Genomic DNA, 20548 nt, shown 5'->3' with positions numbered 1-20548 from the left:
CACACACACACACACACACACACACACACACACACACACACACACACGTTTATTCATCTGTTCTTCTGGGGACCCTGATCCATGGAAACAGATAATGGCCACAGAGATTCAAATATTGTAAGAAACTGAACAAATACATGTAAAATTTAAGTACCACTAAATTCAAGGCACTGAAATATTTTGCTGTATTTCAGGGATATACTGTGTATTTTTAAAACCTTTCACTGATTTGATTGTTTAATGGAGTGAGTAGTGAGCCGATCAGATTCATTACCTGTGGATCCAGGTGTTTGCTGATGTGCTTCTCCAGGAATGGACGCCTGAGGACGGAGCTGACCGAGGGTCGGTCCCGGGGGTTGACCTGATAAACAATGTGAGTGTCTTTACGTGTGTGAGGATAATGAAAGTGAAGATGAACACTGAAGAGCAGCATCATTTGCAGAAGATTCTTTTATATCTATTAAATTAATTGATAATTATTTGTGCAGTCCAATAACAAAACTCATCGCAAGTGACAAAACATAGATTTCCAACAATGTCACTTACTTTCTCTACTCTAAATTCTGTTTAATCTGTTCCAAAGCTCCTGTAAACATCTGAAAGACAGCAGCAATAATTAACATTCCAAATGCTGCGGTATGTTTCATCTGCCTGAGTGTCTACAGTAGACAATGGAAGCTTCCTTATCTGCAGCTCAGGCTGATATCCTGAACAGCTGCTCAAACAGTTTCCTGCCTTTCTGACATTGACACTTTCTGTTTCAAATTAACTTGTTTTGCAGTTTGAACTCGGAGAGCTCAGCAGGCGATTAAAGGAAGAATATGTCTGGCAAATTGTGAAAATGTCAGAAGACCCTTTAGGTAAACCAGCAACTTTGGTATTCTGTATTGTTTTCATTTCAGTTTCCTTCCAGAATTTTGAATCACGTCACAATTGAATTGACTTGTTAAAATTTGTGTCATCAATGTTCAAGTCCAGGTTTAGCTACAAGTCCCGATCTGTTGTTTATGCAGACCTACTTATGGTTGATGCACCTCATATCCACACACTGTGAAGAGAATATATGACGAGTATCTCACCTTGAAGAGTTGGGTGACCAGCAGGCGGAGATCGTAGGAGTAGTGGCTCGGTACTGGGTTGTAGCTCCCTCTGCAAATTTTACCGACCAGCTGCCGCAGACTGCTGCCCTCAAACTGCAGGTGAAGACAGGTAGAAATATAATAATATAATATGTGTGTCAATACATATTAGTAACCACCAGTGACCAACATAAATAAAATGTCTATTGACAGGCCAAGTGTTTCTGTAACACAAAATAAAATTGTAATACAAATAGTGCAAAGAAATTCATATTGTATGGGTAGATATGTACATTATACGCATGTCTATATACAGTCTATACCGCATGTAGGATCTGTCGAGACAGTGACATTGTATGATGATAATACATGTTAAAAAAGAAAGTCGATGTTTAAGCGTGTGACAGATTGAAAGTGAGAGGTTTTGGCGCGTTAGTTTAAGTGTTGGTTGTATGAAACAAGCTATTTGAATACATCACCTCAAGAGTAGAGAGAAGCAGCAAAGGAGCCCGACTGGATTTGAACCAGTTACGTTGTGGTTTATGGTCAGCATCTTAACCAGCCATTTTTCACTAGTTCTTGACATTTTAAAGACTAAACAATCAATCAAATAGTGAAGAAAATGATTCGCTGATTGATATATATTGAAAATCATCGTTAGTTGCAGTGCTCATTTTGCTCTACAGTGTAAGTGCCGAGCTGTTTGTGTGGGTGTGTGTGGTGCAACTTACTGGATGCCTCAGGGTGCAGAGTTCATACAGGATGCAGCCCAGAGACCAGATATCCCTGCAGGGAGGATACACACACACACACACACACACTATGTGGCATTATGAAGGATATTAAATGCAATCTGACTTTAATTTAACAGGATTGTTATATCACCCCAGATGTGTTCCCAGCTCATGTTTTGAAACTTGACAGAATCAGGGAATGCATTTATGAAGTAACCATGATGCACCATTAGTGCGTCTTGTGTAACTTGACATATTTCGTGTTGAAACAGGATGCTGGGGCAGGGCCTGACATTATCCCCTATCCCCCTGAGCTAAAGTCATAAACACCAGAAAACAAAACCATCATGTAAAAATCCAGAACAGTGAAGTCTCCAATCAGAGCGAAGCCAACAGAAACTTCTAGTTAAACGGTTTTCAGTTCTGGAGTCATACGACAGCTTTTTTTCCTTTTTGGCAAGGAAGTAAGTATGTGCATGTGTGTGTGTGTGTGTGTGTGTGTGTGTGTGTGTGTGTGTGTGTGTGTGTGTGCGTGCTAGTTTGTGAGGTCCGACTATAGCTTTAGAACTTAAGGATGAGGCCAATATCAGGAATTAAGATCTCTTTGTCCAGTGAGTTTAGAATTAAGTTTAGGTGAAGGTTAGGGGCTCAGGCATGGATTATGTGAATGAGGGTCTCACAAGTTGAGCAATCCAAACATGTCTGTGTGAGCGTGGGAAAGAGGAAGTAACATTGACCTCAGTAGTATCAAAACAAGTTTACAGAGAAGAACCGTACAATGATCTGTCTAAATACACAGAAGAGAGGGTAAAGAATGATTGTCATTTTGCGTGTGTGTGAGTGTGTGTGTTTGCTGCACTTCTGAGTTTCCTGCTAGTGAGTATGTGTGTGTGTGTGTGTGTGTGTGTGTGTGTGTGCATGATGGTATGATGGTGAAATGAAACACCCATGAGTGAATGTGCTACAGTGCAACCAGATGGTAACAGAATGATTGCAGAAGTATTCACTTCTATCATCATTTTGCAAAAAACAACCACAACATCATAATTTTTATCACACTAAACACTAAAATAACTGTCACACTGCATGTGAACATGTTCGTGGTTTGTTTCAGCCAACAGCATAACGAGCATCAGAATGTTAATCAGTCAAAATGTATCTCCTCTTCGGTTCTTTAGATGACAATTTACAGGAAACTCCGTGAACCAGAAAAGATAGACTCCACCCAGCTGGGACTCAAAGTAGATGTAAACAAACGAGACACTGGACCATTTCCACACTACATACTGCATTAATAATATACAGTGTGAATTGTTATTTAATAATTATAAATGTTTATGAACTGCTTATAAATGGTGAATTGGTAAAAAAAAAAAACGTTTACAGTTTAAGTTTGTGGTGGTAAAGGTGGTGAACATGCTCGAGAAACATTTAAGGAAGCAAAAGAATTATGTATTCATTTCGGATCTTCACAAGATTTTTCTGTCCGAGTCCGGCCCTGATTTTTATTTTTATTGTGTGAACTACGAGCCACCATAGCTCATTACAGAATGTGAAAGCATGTGAAAGCATCCGTACGTACGTCTTGTTGTTGTAGGGTCGACTCTCGCAGATCTCCGGGGAGAGGTAGTACGGTGTCCCAACACAAGTCCTGGCCAGCTCCATAGTGCTGCACAGCCACAGGACACAAACACAACAGTCAGGGTTCATGGCAAAAAGTCACACAAAATTGTAAAATCACTCCTTCTATTCATACCAAATATTACATGACCCCTTCCTAACATGCTTGTAAAATCAGACTTTAAAAGCTTTGTGTGCAGAGCTAAACACGCTAAAAACATCAACCTGCAGCCCACTGAAACTGCTAATAGGTAAGAAAGAGACAAGCAAATAGAAATATGCTTATTGCTCTGCATTAGGACAGAACTCAAAAGGTCCGTTTAGGTTAAAGCTGCAGCTAGGTTAGCTCATTAGCCAACCTGCAGCCTGACTACAAACTGTCCAGTCAAGTTCTTCCACAACTGGGAACACAATTTGTTTCAGGAGTTGGCTTCATACCCGGAGAGTGAGTGGAAACAGGAAAGAGACAAGAGCAACATCATGATACGGAGTTGGAAGAATAAGGCTGGTGGTTCAATGGTGCAGTGGCCGTTCGCAGCTCATCCAAGCAATCTCCCAGTTCTATAGTTAAGGCCAGTGGTTCCCAACCTAGGGGGCGGGCACCTCCAAATGGTCACCAGATAAATCTGAGGGGCGTGAGTTAATTAGTGGGAGAGGAAAGAAGAAGAATCTAAGTTTCGATCCACAAATCTGTTTCCAGTTTCTAGGCTTTTCTCTCATCTTTGATTTGTTTGTGAAATATTCTTATTTGAACAGTTATTGTTCAGAGGAGAATCGTCTCTTTTGTGGAACTACAACAACTCAGATACATCTAAAACACAGCAACGGGCCCAAATTAGAAACTGCTTGCTTGTGTCGGGTTACAAGCAAAAACGGTTGTGAATCATCAGTCTAATCTCTATAAAATAATTTAAATAATACATATAAATATGTTCCCCCTTTTTTCCGTCCTGCAGGGCGACCATTATTTCCACAACATGTGTGTTTACATGTCCTGGTCGACAGTTTGTGGAATGATAATGACTTGTTTGGAGATCTTCCATGTGTTACAGAGAACTCAAAGACAAACAGCTGCACTGTGTATGTGTGTGTGTGTGTTTGTGCGCTTGTGTGTTTGTGCGTGTGTGTGTGTGTGAGTGTGAAGATGACACTGACTTACTTATTCAACATTCTTGCAATTCCAAAGTCCCCCAGCTTTGCTTTCATCCCTCCGTTGGTTAGGAAGATATTCTGGAGCAGAGGGAGAGCAGGAATGAAAGCATGCCTGTGTTCCAGCAGAGAAACAGTGACTGTGCATGTAAACGTGTGTGTATGTGTGTGTGTGTGTGTGTGTGTAAACAGATATGATTGATGAAAGATAGTGATGGTTGTGAACAGAGACGCAGCCTGTGGTCAGTTATTCTGGGAGTTGGCACACAGTGAGGTCTTTGTTCAGAACAAAGCTGAAGCTCTGGACAGTTCAGCCTCACAATCCTCTGAACTCTGTAATGATAATACTCGTTAATTAAAAAGTTCAACCTCAGGGTCTGTGGGTAATGTTGTTTACCATGTACAAGTTGTACTAGGAAATGCCTGATGTAGAGTCTGTGGGATACAAGGCTCAGTTAAAGTCATAGTCCACCCAAAAGTAGGCCACTGAGCTCTGAGGATCTCATAAAGAACCAGACCAAGTTTAACCTGAAAGTGTGTTTGTGTAATGGCTACCCATCAGCCCTCTGCTCACTCGACTCATGTCGAATATCATGAATGTGCTGCTTTTGGAAGTGAATGAAGCGTGATTGTGTGCAGCACTGCAGGCGGTCAGATACCTGAGCTTTGATGTCTCTGTGAAGGATCTTCCTGTCGTGGATGTGTTTGAGGCCGAGGCCGATCTGAACAAACCAGTCCACGACCTGAGGAACACACGGCTCAGTTTTAAGACCAAATTACTTCGTAATGACAGAAACATGGAGAGCATCCTCAGCCCTCCAGAGGCCACCTCACCTGCCCCTCAGTGAAGAAGACTCCTCTCTGCATGTTTATCTTCTTCATCAGATCTCCTCCGCCACAGTACTCCATCACTATGTACAGGCTGCCCCTCTCTATAAACACACACAGCAAACCTACAGTATATGTTGAGCACAAAGACACGACTACATGTTCTGTATAGAGTTTTACACTCACCTTGAAATGAACTGATGAAGGCCACGATGTTCGGGTGTTTCATCTTTGACAGCAACGTCACTTCTTTCTTGGACGATTCCTTTTCCCTCGCTGACATCTGAGCAGCGAACACACTTTTAATCCAACACTTTAACTTTCTACATGTGTAAATGAACACTAACCATTTTGTAACTATGCACCATTTCCTCTAAAATCTAATCTGAAATTAGACAAATTGTCTCATGAATGAGATTTTGAAGGGCTTCAATATTTAGTTGGTTTGAAGCAATCACTGCTTATTAACTCAGGAAACGTGGATACACCTTCCATGCAGTGTTATTTTTTAACCATACATTCTAAAAATAGTTTTATTCAGCAAGGCCCGTACAGTATCAGCTGTGGTTTTAAAACATGAGTGAGCTGCAGGTGGTTGGTGAGGAACCGTTTTACCTTTCTGAGGTTGATCTGTTTGACCACACACTGTCTGTCTCCAAGTCCCCCTTTGTCTCGAACCAGGAAGGCTTTACCAAACGCACCCTCTCCAATCTGACGGATGACCTCATAGTTGTTCATGACACCTGCAACAAGAAATAACAATAAAGTTTCTTCACCGAAATGTGAGAAGAGAAAATTATTTTATTTGAGGAGCTCGAACCATCAAATATTTTCGCATTTTTGCTTAAAAAAGAAATGATCATTCATCAATAAATTAACAAATGTATCAAATTATTTGCAATATTTTCTTTTGATCGACTAATCAGTTAATTGACGTATTGTTGCAGCTCTAACAGGTTTTATGATGCTTTGTGTGCAGCATTTTATGTTGTAGTGACATATACTCTTGATTAGTTTAATCTCCAACAGCAGTACATCATTATTTAATAAGCTAATAATTTATTTTGTATGTGAAATATAAATATAGCAGCTACAACTGTTAAATAAATGTAGTGAAGTAAAACGTACAGTGTTTGCCTCAAAATGTAGTAGAGTTGAAGTATAAAGTTGCATAAAAAATAAGAATACACAGGTAAAGTACATTGTACTAAAATATTGTACTTGAGTATATGTAGTTACTTTCCACCAATGTGATTAATCAATACAGATACTATTCCTGAAATTACAGTCGTCTGTATTATCTGCTAAATTGTAGCTAATTTAACGTAAACAACAAAATGTTCCCAGCGTTCACAGCGACAACTTCCGGCGGAAGGAGCCCGTTGCCGTGGAGACAGATACACGGGGCTACTAACTTAGCTTCCATGCTAACACAAGTTGAGTTTCGGCAATAAAAAGCTGTTTTTCTCTTTTAGTGGCAGATAACAACATATCTTCTTACCCTCTACAGAGTTGTCTTGTTCTCAGAAGTCACATAGTGAAATGAAAAGCGGTGGCAACGAGTTTAAACTAATGAGACGTTGAAGTGTCTACGGTCTGAATACTGTAAAAATACGTCAAATACGACAAGTGCAAGGGGGAAAACACATGGTATGCTGGGAGTTGTAGTCGTAGTAGTTTTCTTTGCTCAGTCCGACAAAACGCATCTTTCTTCCAGCATATTGATGAAATAAACATGAATTTAGTCAGTTTATGACAACAAGACACCCTAAAGAACTCAACTGCCAGTTTACATAAACTTTATTGTTGTATAATTTCAATAGTAGTCCTATTAATCTGAATTTGTTACAAGATCTGAAACAATTGACTAGTTAGTTGATTCCAAGAAAATGTAATTGTTTCACGGAGTTCCTCAAATTTCAGATTTATTTTCCATTTTTCTGATTCTTTTTTAAGTTTGTGCTGAATTACCTGAATTACCCTTTGAATTCATATTACAACATTTAACATTTACTATGAAAGCCCCCCAAAAAACCACCCACAATCAATGTGGGTTTGCAGAAAGATTTATTGAGATTCATAACAGTGTGATGGCACTTTTATTTATATATTATGCATTCATCTCACACCTGTCCACTCTGTCATCAGAACCAGAGGCTTCACTGTGACTGCAAAGACAAGATCCTGATTTAAATCCTCAGTTTGGCAGCAGAGGTTTGGTGCTTTATTCACAGGTACAGATCATGTTGCCGTTGTCACATTTTAGCCATCACACCCCAGAATGATATGCCAGGAATCCATCATGTGTGTGTGTGTGTGTGTGCACGTGTGAAGTTATTCATAGTGTACTGTATGTTACTCTATCTGAAAGAGTGGTGGAAATGTAGTGTAAGCATCTTCAACTGAATATTTGCCTTATTAATACATTAATACAATTTTAGTCGTGCTAAGCTCGGCTAACTATCTTGATCCCATATCTGCACTGAACATACAGACGTGAAACTGATATTCCTCTCACCTGATAGTGGGGGACAGAGAATTAACAAAGCAATATTTAACAGTCTGTCTTTAGCTCCCAGCTCTTAGCTTTTCAATTATCAGCTTCATTTATCCTCCCACTGCAAAAACAGACACACAACTGTCCATCTATGTTTAAATAAATGGTATTGCAATCAGATAAGCCAAAAGTAATTTGTAAACTAGGTGCTTTTTTGAAGAATGTCCTTTGTTTCAGTAATATTTGTTGTACTTCAGTGATGTGATGTGCCATTGTTTTGTTATTCTTGTATGTTGTTTTTGCTCCATACCTGTGATCATAGTGCCCGAGAAATTAAATTAAAATGTATTTTCCAAATCTATTTCTGTAAAGCTTTGTAGTTGTTTTGAAAGACGTGATAAAACTGAAGTTTAGTTCAATAACAGTTATTAACTTCTGTCGTTACATGATCACTTTGAACAACCTCCTCTCTGATCCGTCAAGGTGACACGCCACCTCTAACCACCTGGCTCGTTTCCCATGATGCCCCTGGGCGAGGTCCCTCTGATTAGTGCTGTAATCAAGAACACATTTCCACTGTGATCGAATGACACGCAGGTGCTCGGCCTGCTGTGACAGCTGATCTGGGGTCAGTCCTCCGAGGTGACGGCGACAGACACAAGTCACATGATGACACAGCAGATTCGTACAAATAAACATGTCAACTAGTACACAGCGATATTCATCCTCTATGATAATACTATAAACAATGTGTACTAATCAGTGGTGGAATAAGTACAAGTAAAAGGCCTGCTTTCAAAATCATGCTTAAGTACGTATCAGCGAAATAAGTCATTCTGTAAAATGTCTCCTGTGACATGAGATTGTTTCCATTTTACTTTTGTAGCTGCTCAAGGTGGAGCTACTTTTAAGTACTTTACATACATGCTAGATTAGTCCAGTGGTTCCCAACCGAGGGGTCAGGCCCCATCTAGTTTCAGCTCATAGACGTTTCTCTCATATTTGATTTTAATTGAAATATTGATAATTTGAACATCAACTGAAATGAAACCATGCGAGACATTTAGAGGGGAAATGTCTCTTTGGTGGAATTGATGAAGACTCAGACGTGAAACATGACAAGAGACAACTACACACAAACCCCTCTTTAACAATGCATTATATTTTATACTCTTATCATATTATGTAAAATCCAGAGTAACTAGTGCCGTCAGATAAATATAGTGAAGAAAAGAGGAAATATAAAGTAGAAGTTAACATTAAATTAAAATTCTGATATTAAAAAACACCAACAATAGTTCGGTTTGATACATTTCGGTGTTCGCTAAAAACGTTCCTTTATGCGGAGGATACCGGCAGCTTAACGACGTCTCAAAGGAACGAAAACACACGAGAGCACCAGGTTTGTTTTTCTATTTTCTTTATTGTGTTGGTCTGTTCGTAACTTTAAAGAGAGTATATACACAAATTAGTACAACAAGTAGAGTTATCCAAAAGACAAATTACACATTCAAAAAAAAGACAGACAACCCTTGAGAAAACAGATTTCAACATAAGCGTGTGTCTAAACGCCCTGCTGTGAATTATATTTTCTCATTTCTATTCAATGCAAACTCATAATCGAAGCTTAAAAAGAGAAGCACGTATTCACACTCGTATTTTAAGATCATTTTCCAGTTAAGGAAGAACAGGTGCAGTGTATTAATAGCTACAGCAGACAAAATACAAAAAACAAAAAAAGTCTCCCTGGACTGATTCTGCTTCAACAACCAGGATGAGTGGTATAAAAGTCACCTTTCTCTTGAAACTCAATATGTTTGTACTGAAAAGACGGCAAACTACATTTACCCTCGTCTACTGAAATACGTGTTCATGCTAATAATTGCATTTATTTTGATTAAAATAATTTACTATTTCATAATCAGATGACTTTTAACTAGTTATTTATGAAAACATTCCAAGAAGATCCCCGTACAGAAAAGTGGAAAAATACACAACTCTTTGCCTTTTTTTGTTTTGTTTGTTTTAAATCACAATCAATGAATAGCTTTACCAAACAGCTTCACATTTCACTCTTCTCAACCAGTCAAACTACCTGAAGTAAAGGACAGAAGAAAAAAAGATGGGTTTTAAAAAAAACAAACAGATCTCACTGCACACCAGTGACTTTAAGAGCAGCTGTGAGGCGACGAGGACTCTTAAGGCTCACAGATCAGAGTTTCCACCACAAACTTGTTCTCGAAGTGACGAATCTTGTGGCAGTTCAGAGCTTCACGCTTCTGCATACCTGTAAGTCAAACAGAGGGATTTAGTGTACCGCTGAGGTCCCTAGTTAGATTCCCTGTGAAGCGCCACGGACAGCGAAGATTAAACTCAGCTTAAAGTATCAAGGTGTGTTCAGACTGTCGTTGTAGGTGCTACGAATTAGGCTTGCAAAGGCACGGGAAACTTCCTGAAATTTGGCCGGATGGATGGCTGGTATCCTTGCATTTGTTTTCTCCGCTTTACTGAACCCACACCTAACTGACTGTGAATACGGGGTATGAACTGAACCATGACTTCCGTGTACCGTTACATCCGTAGCCACACGTGATCTTTAAGCAACACACGGTGAACCAAATTCCTCTTTAATGCGTCACTATCTTGTCATTGTCTCGTCCATTTCCGTTGATAAGTCTTTTAGATTTGTTTACACTGTCAACAGGGTGAAACTCATTTCTGTTTCCTGATTTCTTCTATGGGAACTGTGGAACTGATCCCCTGTGGATACATACAATAAACCCTGTGATATGTACAAGTATCACAGAAACACACATGGCCACAAGCCTGAACGACACCAGAGTATGTTTGCGGGAGAAGCTAAATTTGTTAACTGTTACACTTAAAATTAAAAGTCATTTTCATAAACTTAAATATATAAAAAGGCCTGAATGCCTTTCTATTCCTACCCAGAATCCTGTCTCTGCGCTGCAGCTTGAAGGTGTCTTTGCCGCGGCAGAGGTTGTAGATGAAGTAGCCGAGCTGGTCGACGTGCTCCAGGCGCTCTGTCACAATCATCTCCTCGTGGAGCAGGTAAGACTGAGGCAGGTAGGTGCCGGCCTGGCCAGGGAGAGGACAAATAATAATGATTACATAATATCCACTAACACCTGCCAACCCTTAAATATACATTCTAAAAAGACTGGAAACAGGGAAACAGCGAGCCTGGCTCTGTCCAAAGGTATTGATCTCCTCATTTAACGCTGTCCTCAGTCACCTTGACGTTGCTGAGCAGCTCCATTAAGTCTCTGGGGGGCATGACAATGGAGGTGTTGAGCGGGATGACGTAGCACTTGTTCAGACTCAGATCAAGATAGGCGGTCAACCTCTGAAAACCAAGACAAACAGTTACAAACCAAGAAAACTAGTATTTATAAAAGCAGTATTTTATTTACCTCAATGGCCCTTCGATTTTTAATACAATGCAAGACACTTCCAGCTAATTTTTCACATTAAAAGTCTTCCAGCCTGCTCGTTATTGGTGGGTTTTTAATGTGAAAATCCACAGGAAGTGTTTCATTGACAGCTGCAATTATTTGAATACTGTGTTCTTTATGTGAAGTCTTACGAATGTAACTAATCTCTCATACGGCACCTTGTTACATTAACATTACAATATAATTTACATGACATCTGGTCTTCTGATGATCAATTAGTACATCAACAGAAATCATAATTCGCTATCAATCTTTGGAGTCGTTCGTGCTTCTAACAGGAAGCAGCAGAGCATCTGGAGTCTCACCCGCTGGAAGTCGTGCACGATGTCGGCCGGGTCTCCGTCACCGAACTCGGGGACGGGGACGCTGATGAGCTCCACCTGCTCCCTCTCCAGCACCCGGATCCTCTCCTCCATCTGCCGCAGGGGGAACTGGTTCGGCAGATCCACGCCAACCTACGAACCAGTTCAGCCAGTTAATTAACCGGCCCCACAACCAGTCACACAGGCGGTTAATTTGGTGATTATTGCCATTGTTCACTTTCTGAAAGAGCCGATTTCAACACCAACCACAAAAGGGTAGTGGAAGGAATGAAAGCGGGACGCAGTGTTCGCACGGTCGAACAAATCCGATTAATTGATAAATGATTAATTGGCAAATGGGGGGGGGGGGAGGGCCGAAGAGATTAAAAAAAAAAAAAAAAACGCTAACTGTACAACAAACAAAGTTAAAACCAACAACAGAGTGGTCCTTTTTGTGTATAACTCAACATAAAGTACCAAAGCTCTGAGAGCACACAGATTTAAATGACTTTACTGCGAGTCCACTGCTGACTGAAGTTAATTAGTCAGTCAGTGACTTTGGTCAGTCTGTAATGATTAATTAAGCTGCAGTGAAAAACACACTTCACGTCACACGTATTGAACACAAACATCAATGTCTGATAAGCAGCAGGAAGAGATACTAATGAAGTGATGCATTGTACAGCTTCATACCTCCTCTTCCTCTTGGATCATGAAGTCTTCCTCGCGGTAGTTCACGCCGCACACAAACACCCGGCCTTCCTGCAGGGACGAGAGGAGGATGAAGAAAGAGAATATGAGAAAACAGACAGAAAAAGAGACATAAATCAGAGAGTTATGTCTCTACTTTGAGCCTGCATCACTACAGTAGATATGAATGCATGTCAATGTGTTGAATTAACACTGCCTCTTCTACTACATGAGACATTTCCTCTCCTCTCGCTCTGTGCGAGTGGTGTCCTTGAGTGCGTCTCCTAGGAGGCTCCTCTCTCCAGGTCTTCATGGTGGAGAAGAGGTCGTAGCACCAGGAGGTTTACTCGATGTCGTCCTGGATCAATGTTGTGTTTACATCATATCATCATTCCGTTTCTCTACCTGACGCCGCTTCCTTTTTACCGGTTGGATTCGTTATTTTGGAGGGTTCTTCCTCTGAATCAAGGGGTTGGAATGCTCTAGATTAGAAACCCCTTTGAGGCAGATTTTTTGATTTATGATTTTGGGCAAATAAAACTGACCATCTCGCAGGCGCGTCTAATGCACAACTATAAATCCATCTTAAGACTGACATTTGTTACCCCAAGAATAGAAAAAGTGTATCTGTATTTTTCATCCATCACAGCCTCGTGCGTCTGTAGATTCATAGTCGGGTTATATGCCACAAGTTAAAATCACCCGGACATAATGAAACTACCTAAAGGAGGAAATACTGTAAAGTTATAAAGTGTTGAAAGGGAACACAGCTAGATTCATTTATCCTCTCACAGCTGTATTTCCTGTGAAGTTTCTGTTTTGGCTGATTCCACTTTGCTGCAGTTATTAATGCCCAGGAATCGGTTTATCCTTCACGCTGCTTTAGAACCTGCCCAGGTAGGCCGAGTTAGCGCTTCTCATAAAAACAGCTCACTGCAGTTTGACTTGCTTCAACCTGTCGAGTTCGTCCGTTCACATTTTCTCCAGAAATATGTGATTAACACGCCACGCTCGTGAGGTTGTTGTTGTGTTGGATCGTGGACTTCAACCCGAATAAAGACCATCAGATGATTTGTTTATTACTTTTATGTTATTGTGTTGTATTGCATACATTTGCTTGTGTGGCTGTTTGTTGTGAAACCTCTTCCATTGAGTCTCCAGACTTTTAAGCAGCCAACTCCTCCTAGGCCTTTGAAAAACAACAAGATCTAATCCGCCTTCAAACCTCCTTTGCCGATACTCTGATAATTGATCATCGTTTTAATTTACCTCTTCTTCCCACCCTTGTTGGGGCTGGTAGCTCACCTCCAGGAAGTAGTAGCGGTATAGGTATGCACCTCCAACCACCACTCCAGACAACATGAGGGCGAGACCCAAGCACATGCACCAGCACCAGGCGCGAGACTGGTGACGCATCGGCAGCGCCGCCTCCGCATCCTGCAGGAGAAGAAGAACGAGGGTCGTAAGACCTCATGAAGTCAGGAAATAGATAGGATCTCCTTCAACCACATGATGAATATATACAGTAAGATCCTCCAGGGGCGAAAGAGAAAACACACTTGTCCGATTATGATCTTTCATTACTTGCTGGTACTTTCAATTTCCAATATTTCTACAATTCATCACTAGTGTATTTTCTGTACCCTTTGATTCAAAGTGTTTTATCTACATTTAACCATTACGACCCTGTCCCAAGCTGCTCACGACACGTTTTAATTCCTCAAACGCAAACTGCATGCAAGTTGCAGACCACATGTCCACATTAGCCTGGTTCCTGACCTCTGAGCTGCAGCCCACATCCCTTTTTTTTGCCATTTAAAATTTTTTTGAAGAATAGCATCAAATGGGAACTAAAACCCCGCATCTCCAGTGGTGACTTCATGCTGTTTTTAGTGGCTGTCGTTAAAAAAGTCCAACCAATAAAGCCAATAAAGCTAGAGGAGCACCTCTTGGTTACGCAACTACTCCCTTGGTAAATATACAAGTATACGTTGAAGCGGAAAGACCGATATCCCATATGACAGTTCAAATAAATAAATGATGCATGTGTGAATCTTTCAGCGTTTTATTTCCGCCTGAGTCATGGAGAACACCGAACACGAATCACTGTGTTGTGTGCTTGAGAGAAACTTGAGACTTTGAGCTGAGCAGAGGGGAAAGCACGATTGTCAGTAAATATTCAACGGAGCAGAAGAAACCAGAGCTTATCGCCATCAGCCCGCCATCAGCCGGTGGACTTTGGGCACGGCGGATAAAGAAGCAGCTTCTTCCAGAACAAGCCCCGACTCGTCTCCTGCTGCTACCGACACAAAACCTTTTTCAGACTCCGGGAGAAACCTGGTCTGAGGATTAACGGCCGGGAGCCATTGATGTGAGCGTTTGTGGAGCTGCTTCCTTCGACCACCATCACGTCTTCTTAAACTGATGTTAGGCCTGAAAAAACAACCTGTGGTTTCACTCACAGAAACACAGAAACACAAAAGCATTTCGCTGTTTATTGTCAACACACTCTGAAGTTTCCTTAAGTGGTTCTCGTGAAGACTTCCGGTGTTTGTTTTTGTTAAAGTATGAGTCACTGTAAGTTAGGGCGCTTTTACAAGTCAGTCTGAAATAGACACTTGTGTTTAACTTTCTATTTTGTCTAATTAGTTCCCTTAGAAGTCCACAAAACGTCAAAAACAGAAGACACCATCACAGACTCGCAGGGCTCCTTTAAATGGCTGCTTTTGTCAGACCAACACTCCGAAACCAAAAACGTATTAACGATTTATTCTGATATCAAACAGAGAAAAGCAGCAAAACCTCACATTTGAAAGAGACGATCAACTATAATGTTTCTGACATTATGTTTGTGCAGAATTGTCTTTGGTTTCCCACAATGCAACACTTCATAACACATGGAAACAAACAAACACCTGAAAGAACAGCTTTACAAACAGTTTTTCAGATATTCAAATTGAAGTTCCCCTTTTAAAAACGAGAGACCGTTGAGAAAAGAGGAACCGAAGAACGAGTGTTTGAGAAGAGGAAGTGAGGGTTACATGTTAGATGTAGCGAGTATGTGACCGACACTAGAAGGGAACATTTCCCCGAGGCTGGAAAGCTCCGGACATCTCTGCCGAGTGAACGTTTGTTGGAATCGCTCTCCTTCCCTTTGACTCCGAGGTAAAGAAAAGAGACGACCGCAGAGGAGGATGTTTGCATTTACTGCATGTCCTCCAGCAGACAGATGAGAACATCAAACAGTCGAGTTTAGAGACTTTCTGGCACTGAAGGCAGACACAAGAGTTATTGATAGTTTAAGAGATAAAACTATTTATTGTTATCTTCTCTTACTGTGTTTATCGTTATGCACAAAAACTCCAAAGGCAAGCCGGTGAGCTAAAAGATGAAATAATAGTCGTGGTGAGTTGGTATTCTGAACCCACAATGAAGTGTTTTAGTGTCTCGTAAGTCTTTAAAGTCATTAATCTGTTACTCAAAGATGAACACAGCGTAGCAGCTCAGTTTACTGAGAGTTCAATGGGTCATTCTGATGAATTTTAAGAGGCGAACTACTTCAATCTGTTGCACACACACACACAGAATGTAAATGTTACAGTTAAAATATGTTTCAAAGAACAAGTGCGCTCTGGACTCTGCTGCAGCGATCTTCCTGTTTCACAACAGTCTGCTAAAGCTTCACCAACAGCAAGACCCAACAGGTCTTTAGACTGCCATTTCATAACTTCAACACACACACACACACACACACTAACACAATCATGTGTCAATGCAGTGAAGTACGTCAACTTCACGCACACACAGCAGGGACAACATGTACAGTCAGAAACTTGCTCACGGAGGACGAGGCTGCAGCTAAAGATTACTACTTATTCACATCGCCTGAAGCAACAGTACAAAACCCAAAAGATTATTATTTTACTATGGTGTGACAAAGAACTGCACCAAATCCTCACATGGGTTTTCCTATATAGTCGTATATATATATAGTAGTATATATAGTGCAGATGTTTTACGTGCAGGAACTGATTCCCATTCATTCAGCCTTTTGTATCTAAATAAATGTCAAAAACTAACTGATTCACTCCCGCTTTTGTTCTCCAAACTGTCTGTCCAACTCGTTTATGATGATTCGTCTCTACTTTGATGTCCACTGTTGGCACTTTTTGCTGCAGAACTCCCCGGTGTGGGTGTGCTGTGGTGAGGCTGGTTTATATGGGCTGCATTCACATCACACACTTCACGCTACTACAGGGATCAATGACCGGCTTTGTGTGCGATTGAGATGAGATGAACTAGAAAAAACCCGAATTTAATAGGCTGGAACCAGTTTGGCATTTCTGCTCGAAAAATGTATAAAGAAACAACAACTACTAATCGATTAACTGATCAGCTGATCATTAATCGACCGACTTTCAGGAGAAATATGTCATGTTACCGTGATGTTATGTTATTATCCTACAGAAAAGTAATGACAAAGACATCTTGTGTAAATACACGACTCTTCTCCGTGATCCTATATAAGGTTCGGTCCACGGCGAAATATCTGAAGCGGATCAGCCTGCCGTGTTGCGAGTGTCGCCTCACCTGAGAGCAGCTTGTGTTCCCGTCTCTGTGGAGACAGACAGGCGAGTATCAGTGTGAGACAGGCGAGTATCAGTGTCCGGGACTCAGCTCCAGTTTCCCTGAAACTCCATCCTCTGCTCGGAGCTGCATGCGGCCTCTGTGAAGACCGAGGAACTCGACACACCGAAGACCGTGTTCACAACTTAACGAGAAAAACCCCCTCTGTAGTTTAGATAAAGTTCAACTGAACATTTCCACGCCACACTGATGCACCACAGGAGTTACTTGGATTATCTTATTCAGATATCAGCGACATTACACACATGAAAAAAAACTGTATTCTCCAGTTATTAAAGTCCATGAAAACAATAAGAGAAACTAAAAGTGAAACTATAATCCAAAGCCAACTGTCCGTTCCTCTTCCATTAAACCAATTACACAACAAATGTAAAATGAGTGCATCACTAAAACAAAACCACAAGACTTGTTTCAAGTAAAGCAGAACTAAACTAAATGGAGACATAACCAGAGCTGAAACTAACGATTATGAAATATCCAACGTGATACAAGTCTTCTTTTGTGCAGCCAAAAGTCTAAACCCCACAGATATTTCACCAACTGTCATAATGTGACGAAATAGGGCAGAAAATCCCCACATTTAAGGAGCTGGAACCAGCAAATGTTTGGCATTTTTTAGTTTGAAAGAGGACCGACACGATTATTCGATAATCAAAATTGTTGCCGCTGCTTTCGATGCAACACATTCATCTCATAGTTGCTGTAAATGTGGTTCTCCGCACTGGGTGAAGGGTCTCTGGAGGTTGTATATCTGTTGGTTAATCTTCTCTCTTCTTGAGTTTTAGTGCTCGGCGCCCCTGCAGGAGGCTGCTAAGTCTCTCCAGCTGAGTCTCCATCTGACCGATTAAACCGTAATCCTTCTCAAGTCGTCTGCATGCCTCAGACGACGATCGGAGGACACGCAAGGCTGAGAGCAGCAGCAAGTAGCTCAGGGAGAAATTTGGGCTGTAATCCTGTAATGTAGCCGCGTATGTACGATACCGCTGGAAGGTTTGGAATCTCCGACAGCATAAGCTTGATTGGGTCCAGTTGATTGGGCTGAGAGGACTAAGATCTTTAATACATTAAGGTAGAAAGTCCTCTTCACAAACACACGATATTTTCCTTCAAATGACTGTTCCTTCTCAAGTCCACCAGCCATCTTTATCCCTAAAAAGAATGCAACTGATGCAGTTTGGTTGTAATTTTTGGGTTTGTACCAAATGACCCAAAGTGCAGCCAGCAAACTGAAGTAAAGTAAAGCTGTGAGATTCACATGGAGAAGGTCTCTGGTAGCCAGAGATGGAAATAGATGTAAATCATTTCCATGAATGAATTACCTGTTAACTGCGGCAAGATGAAGAACAACATCAAGTATGAAAGATGGCTGCCTGCAACTAATGCCTGTTATTCTAATTTAATCATTTGGTTCACAATTTCTCTCCGTCACTTTCTGAATCCAAAAGTGAAAAGTTTGTCCGACCAAGAGTCCAAATTTCTTAGTCCTTATTTGACTATCACGTAAGACAAAGAAGAACAGCCATTCCTCACAATTTAGAAGCTGGAACGTTGCATTTTAAAGCATTTAGGATCGAATGATTGATTAATTGATTTATCATTTCACAAAACCCTGTTAAACCCTGCAGTGATGGTGCACCAGCTACCCAAAAAACACCTGTAGCAGGGAAACAAAGTAGAGGTGAAAAGGGAATACATGCATACTCTGTTTACTAAATGAGAGATCTCATTGTTGCTTCAGGGCCTGGAGAAGATTCACTCCCATCACCATGTCTGTTTGAGATCTGTACACAGTGAATCCTTTGGCACACTGTGGACTCATTCCATCATCACAAAACAGGAACACACAGTAGGTGTGCGTTACCTGCCGACACACGTCCACAAAGTCACAGACTGCACAGTCATTGAATACTTCAAAAACGCACAACTTTCACTGTAAAAGCCAACAGTAATTTATGACTTTTATGTGCTCGTCTGGTATTCCCACATGCACGCTCTTAACCCGCACATATAAAAATAATTCCCTCTCACACATCATCAGCAGAGCAACAGCGAGGTCAGCAGCAGCCAACACGTCTTAATAAAGCTTCGTTCCTGCATCCACAGACCACGGTCTCCGAGTATATCCGGCTGCAGTACCTCAGATCCTATAAAACCACTTTTATAGTTCAGACTCTCTCACCGTCAGCAACAAAACGCTGTTTACTCAGCTGGCTTCAATTAACAAACTCAAAGTTGTGTTAATCAGTGCGTTGTTGGGGAAGAAATACAAAACAAACGTTAAGTACAGCTTAACAAATGCACGCTGTTGTTAAGATAAAAGCAGGTGACTTGTGATGGAAACTTGATTAACCTGGATTCACACGCTGCTGCGATGTTTACTACACAGAGCTGACAGCAGAGTGTGACGTGTTAATGTGCTGGAAGATAATCTCAGGTGAGCTGCTGGAGGTTATTTTAAGTGTCGTCTATAAGCAGAGAAACCGAGGCCCGATCACCACAAACTCAAGTAACGTCTGTTCGATTGTACAACTTATAAAAGATAAATCAATCAATAACTTTATTAATATATCAATTAAAATAACAGCTATTCAAATGGGAGTATTTGCTGCATTTTCAATCACAGTTATTACTATTTTAAGACCCTTTTGGGCAAAAGACAAAGTGAAGATTGGGAGAGTTTTTAAAACATCGGCTGACCGGTCCGTCCTGGTTCTAATTGAGCAGATCACCGTAAAGACTGGATCTATAAACCAGCAGAATCAGCACAAAGACACAGCGGGAAGCTCATTGTTCATTTGCACAAATGTCAAACTGTGTTTGCAGCCGATAAGCAGATAAGATGCTGATTAACTGTAACGATGCTCTGGATTAATTAGACACAAACAGACCTGATGTTTTCCATGTTGAGCTCTACTACCTCCATCTAAAGACACACTTCTTAATGCCAGAAGACTTCAGGAACCTGATGACAAACTAAGTGATTAAATATGACAAAAGTGTTTCCATTGTTTTGCCACTTTATACTTCTACTCCACTACGTCTCAAAGGGAAATAACTTTTGTTTCCTTATTTAAAATATCAAATGGAGGATTTATACTTTAACTGAGTATTTAAATACTGTAGTACGGATACTTTTACTTGAATTAAGTATCATAGTATTTCTGTTTTTTTTGAAGCGAGCTGGAACTTAATGTTCGACAGGAAGAAAGCTGCTTCCCTTTCTGAACCAGCACCATGTCTCTCTCAGGGGGAGGCTGAACTCAGCACACTCAGCAGAAATGTTAAGCTCGGTCTATTTTTTTGTTGCTGTAAACATCTCTCCGTTTTCTGAATCTGCTGCGTTTGCAGCCAGAAGAACAACATTAAGCCCCTTGTTGTCATGATAGAAAGATTTTTCTATAGAAAAATTGTCTTTCGCTGAAACTTCCTCAGAAAGCCTTAAAACAGAAACAGCTTCTTTCACAACAGGGTGGAGACGGAAGGAATCGCACGAAAGGGTTTAACTAGACTTTATACCAGAGAGAGA

The 20548-nt window shown here is 40.8% G+C and overlaps 2 protein-coding genes across 5 annotated transcripts in view; both read right to left on the bottom strand.

Annotated features, from left to right (window-relative positions):
- nek5 (NIMA related kinase 5) overlaps positions 1–7031 on the bottom strand; it is a 16928-nt gene extending 9897 nt beyond the window's left edge. For 2 of the 3 annotated variants that reach the window (XM_031873361.1, XM_031873364.1), the window contains exons 1-10: positions 6912–7031; positions 6026–6153; positions 5597–5693; positions 5417–5514; positions 5242–5325; positions 4593–4663; positions 3396–3482; positions 1811–1865; positions 1080–1193; positions 275–361 (exon numbers count right to left, since the gene is read on the bottom strand). In XM_031873361.1, coding sequence (XP_031729221.1) covers positions 275–361; positions 1080–1193; positions 1811–1865; positions 3396–3482; positions 4593–4663; positions 5242–5325; positions 5417–5514; positions 5597–5693; positions 6026–6148 — 816 coding nt within the window. In that variant the 5' untranslated portion in view covers positions 6149–6153; positions 6912–7031. Of the gene's footprint in view, positions 1–274; positions 362–1079; positions 1194–1810; positions 1866–3395; positions 3483–4592; positions 4664–5241; positions 5326–5416; positions 5515–5596; positions 5694–6025; positions 6154–6538; positions 6765–6911 lie in introns of those variants that run through there. The other variant, XM_031873363.1, reaches the window with a different exon arrangement.
- Positions 7032–9310: 2279 nt separating this feature from the next.
- itm2bb (integral membrane protein 2Bb) overlaps positions 9311–20548 on the bottom strand; it is a 12642-nt gene continuing 1404 nt past the window's right edge. Inside the window, exons 2-7 of one of the 2 annotated variants that reach the window (XM_031873372.1) lie at positions 13645–13812; positions 12379–12447; positions 11689–11838; positions 11164–11274; positions 10856–11006; positions 9311–10194 (exon numbers count right to left, since the gene is read on the bottom strand). In XM_031873372.1, the coding sequence (XP_031729232.1) occupies positions 10106–10194; positions 10856–11006; positions 11164–11274; positions 11689–11838; positions 12379–12447; positions 13645–13812 (738 nt within the window). In that variant the 3' untranslated portion in view covers positions 9311–10105. The remainder of the gene's footprint in view (positions 10195–10855; positions 11007–11163; positions 11275–11688; positions 11839–12378; positions 12448–13644; positions 13813–20548) is intronic. The other variant, XM_031873373.1, reaches the window with a different exon arrangement.

This window comes from Anarrhichthys ocellatus, unplaced genomic scaffold, assembly GCF_004355925.1.
Source record: "Anarrhichthys ocellatus isolate YVR2014 unplaced genomic scaffold, GSC_Weel_1.0 scaffold71, whole genome shotgun sequence".
In the NCBI taxonomy this organism is placed as follows: Eukaryota; Metazoa; Chordata; class Actinopteri; order Perciformes; family Anarhichadidae; genus Anarrhichthys; species Anarrhichthys ocellatus.
This window is presented reverse-complemented; position numbering and strand designations above follow the sequence as displayed.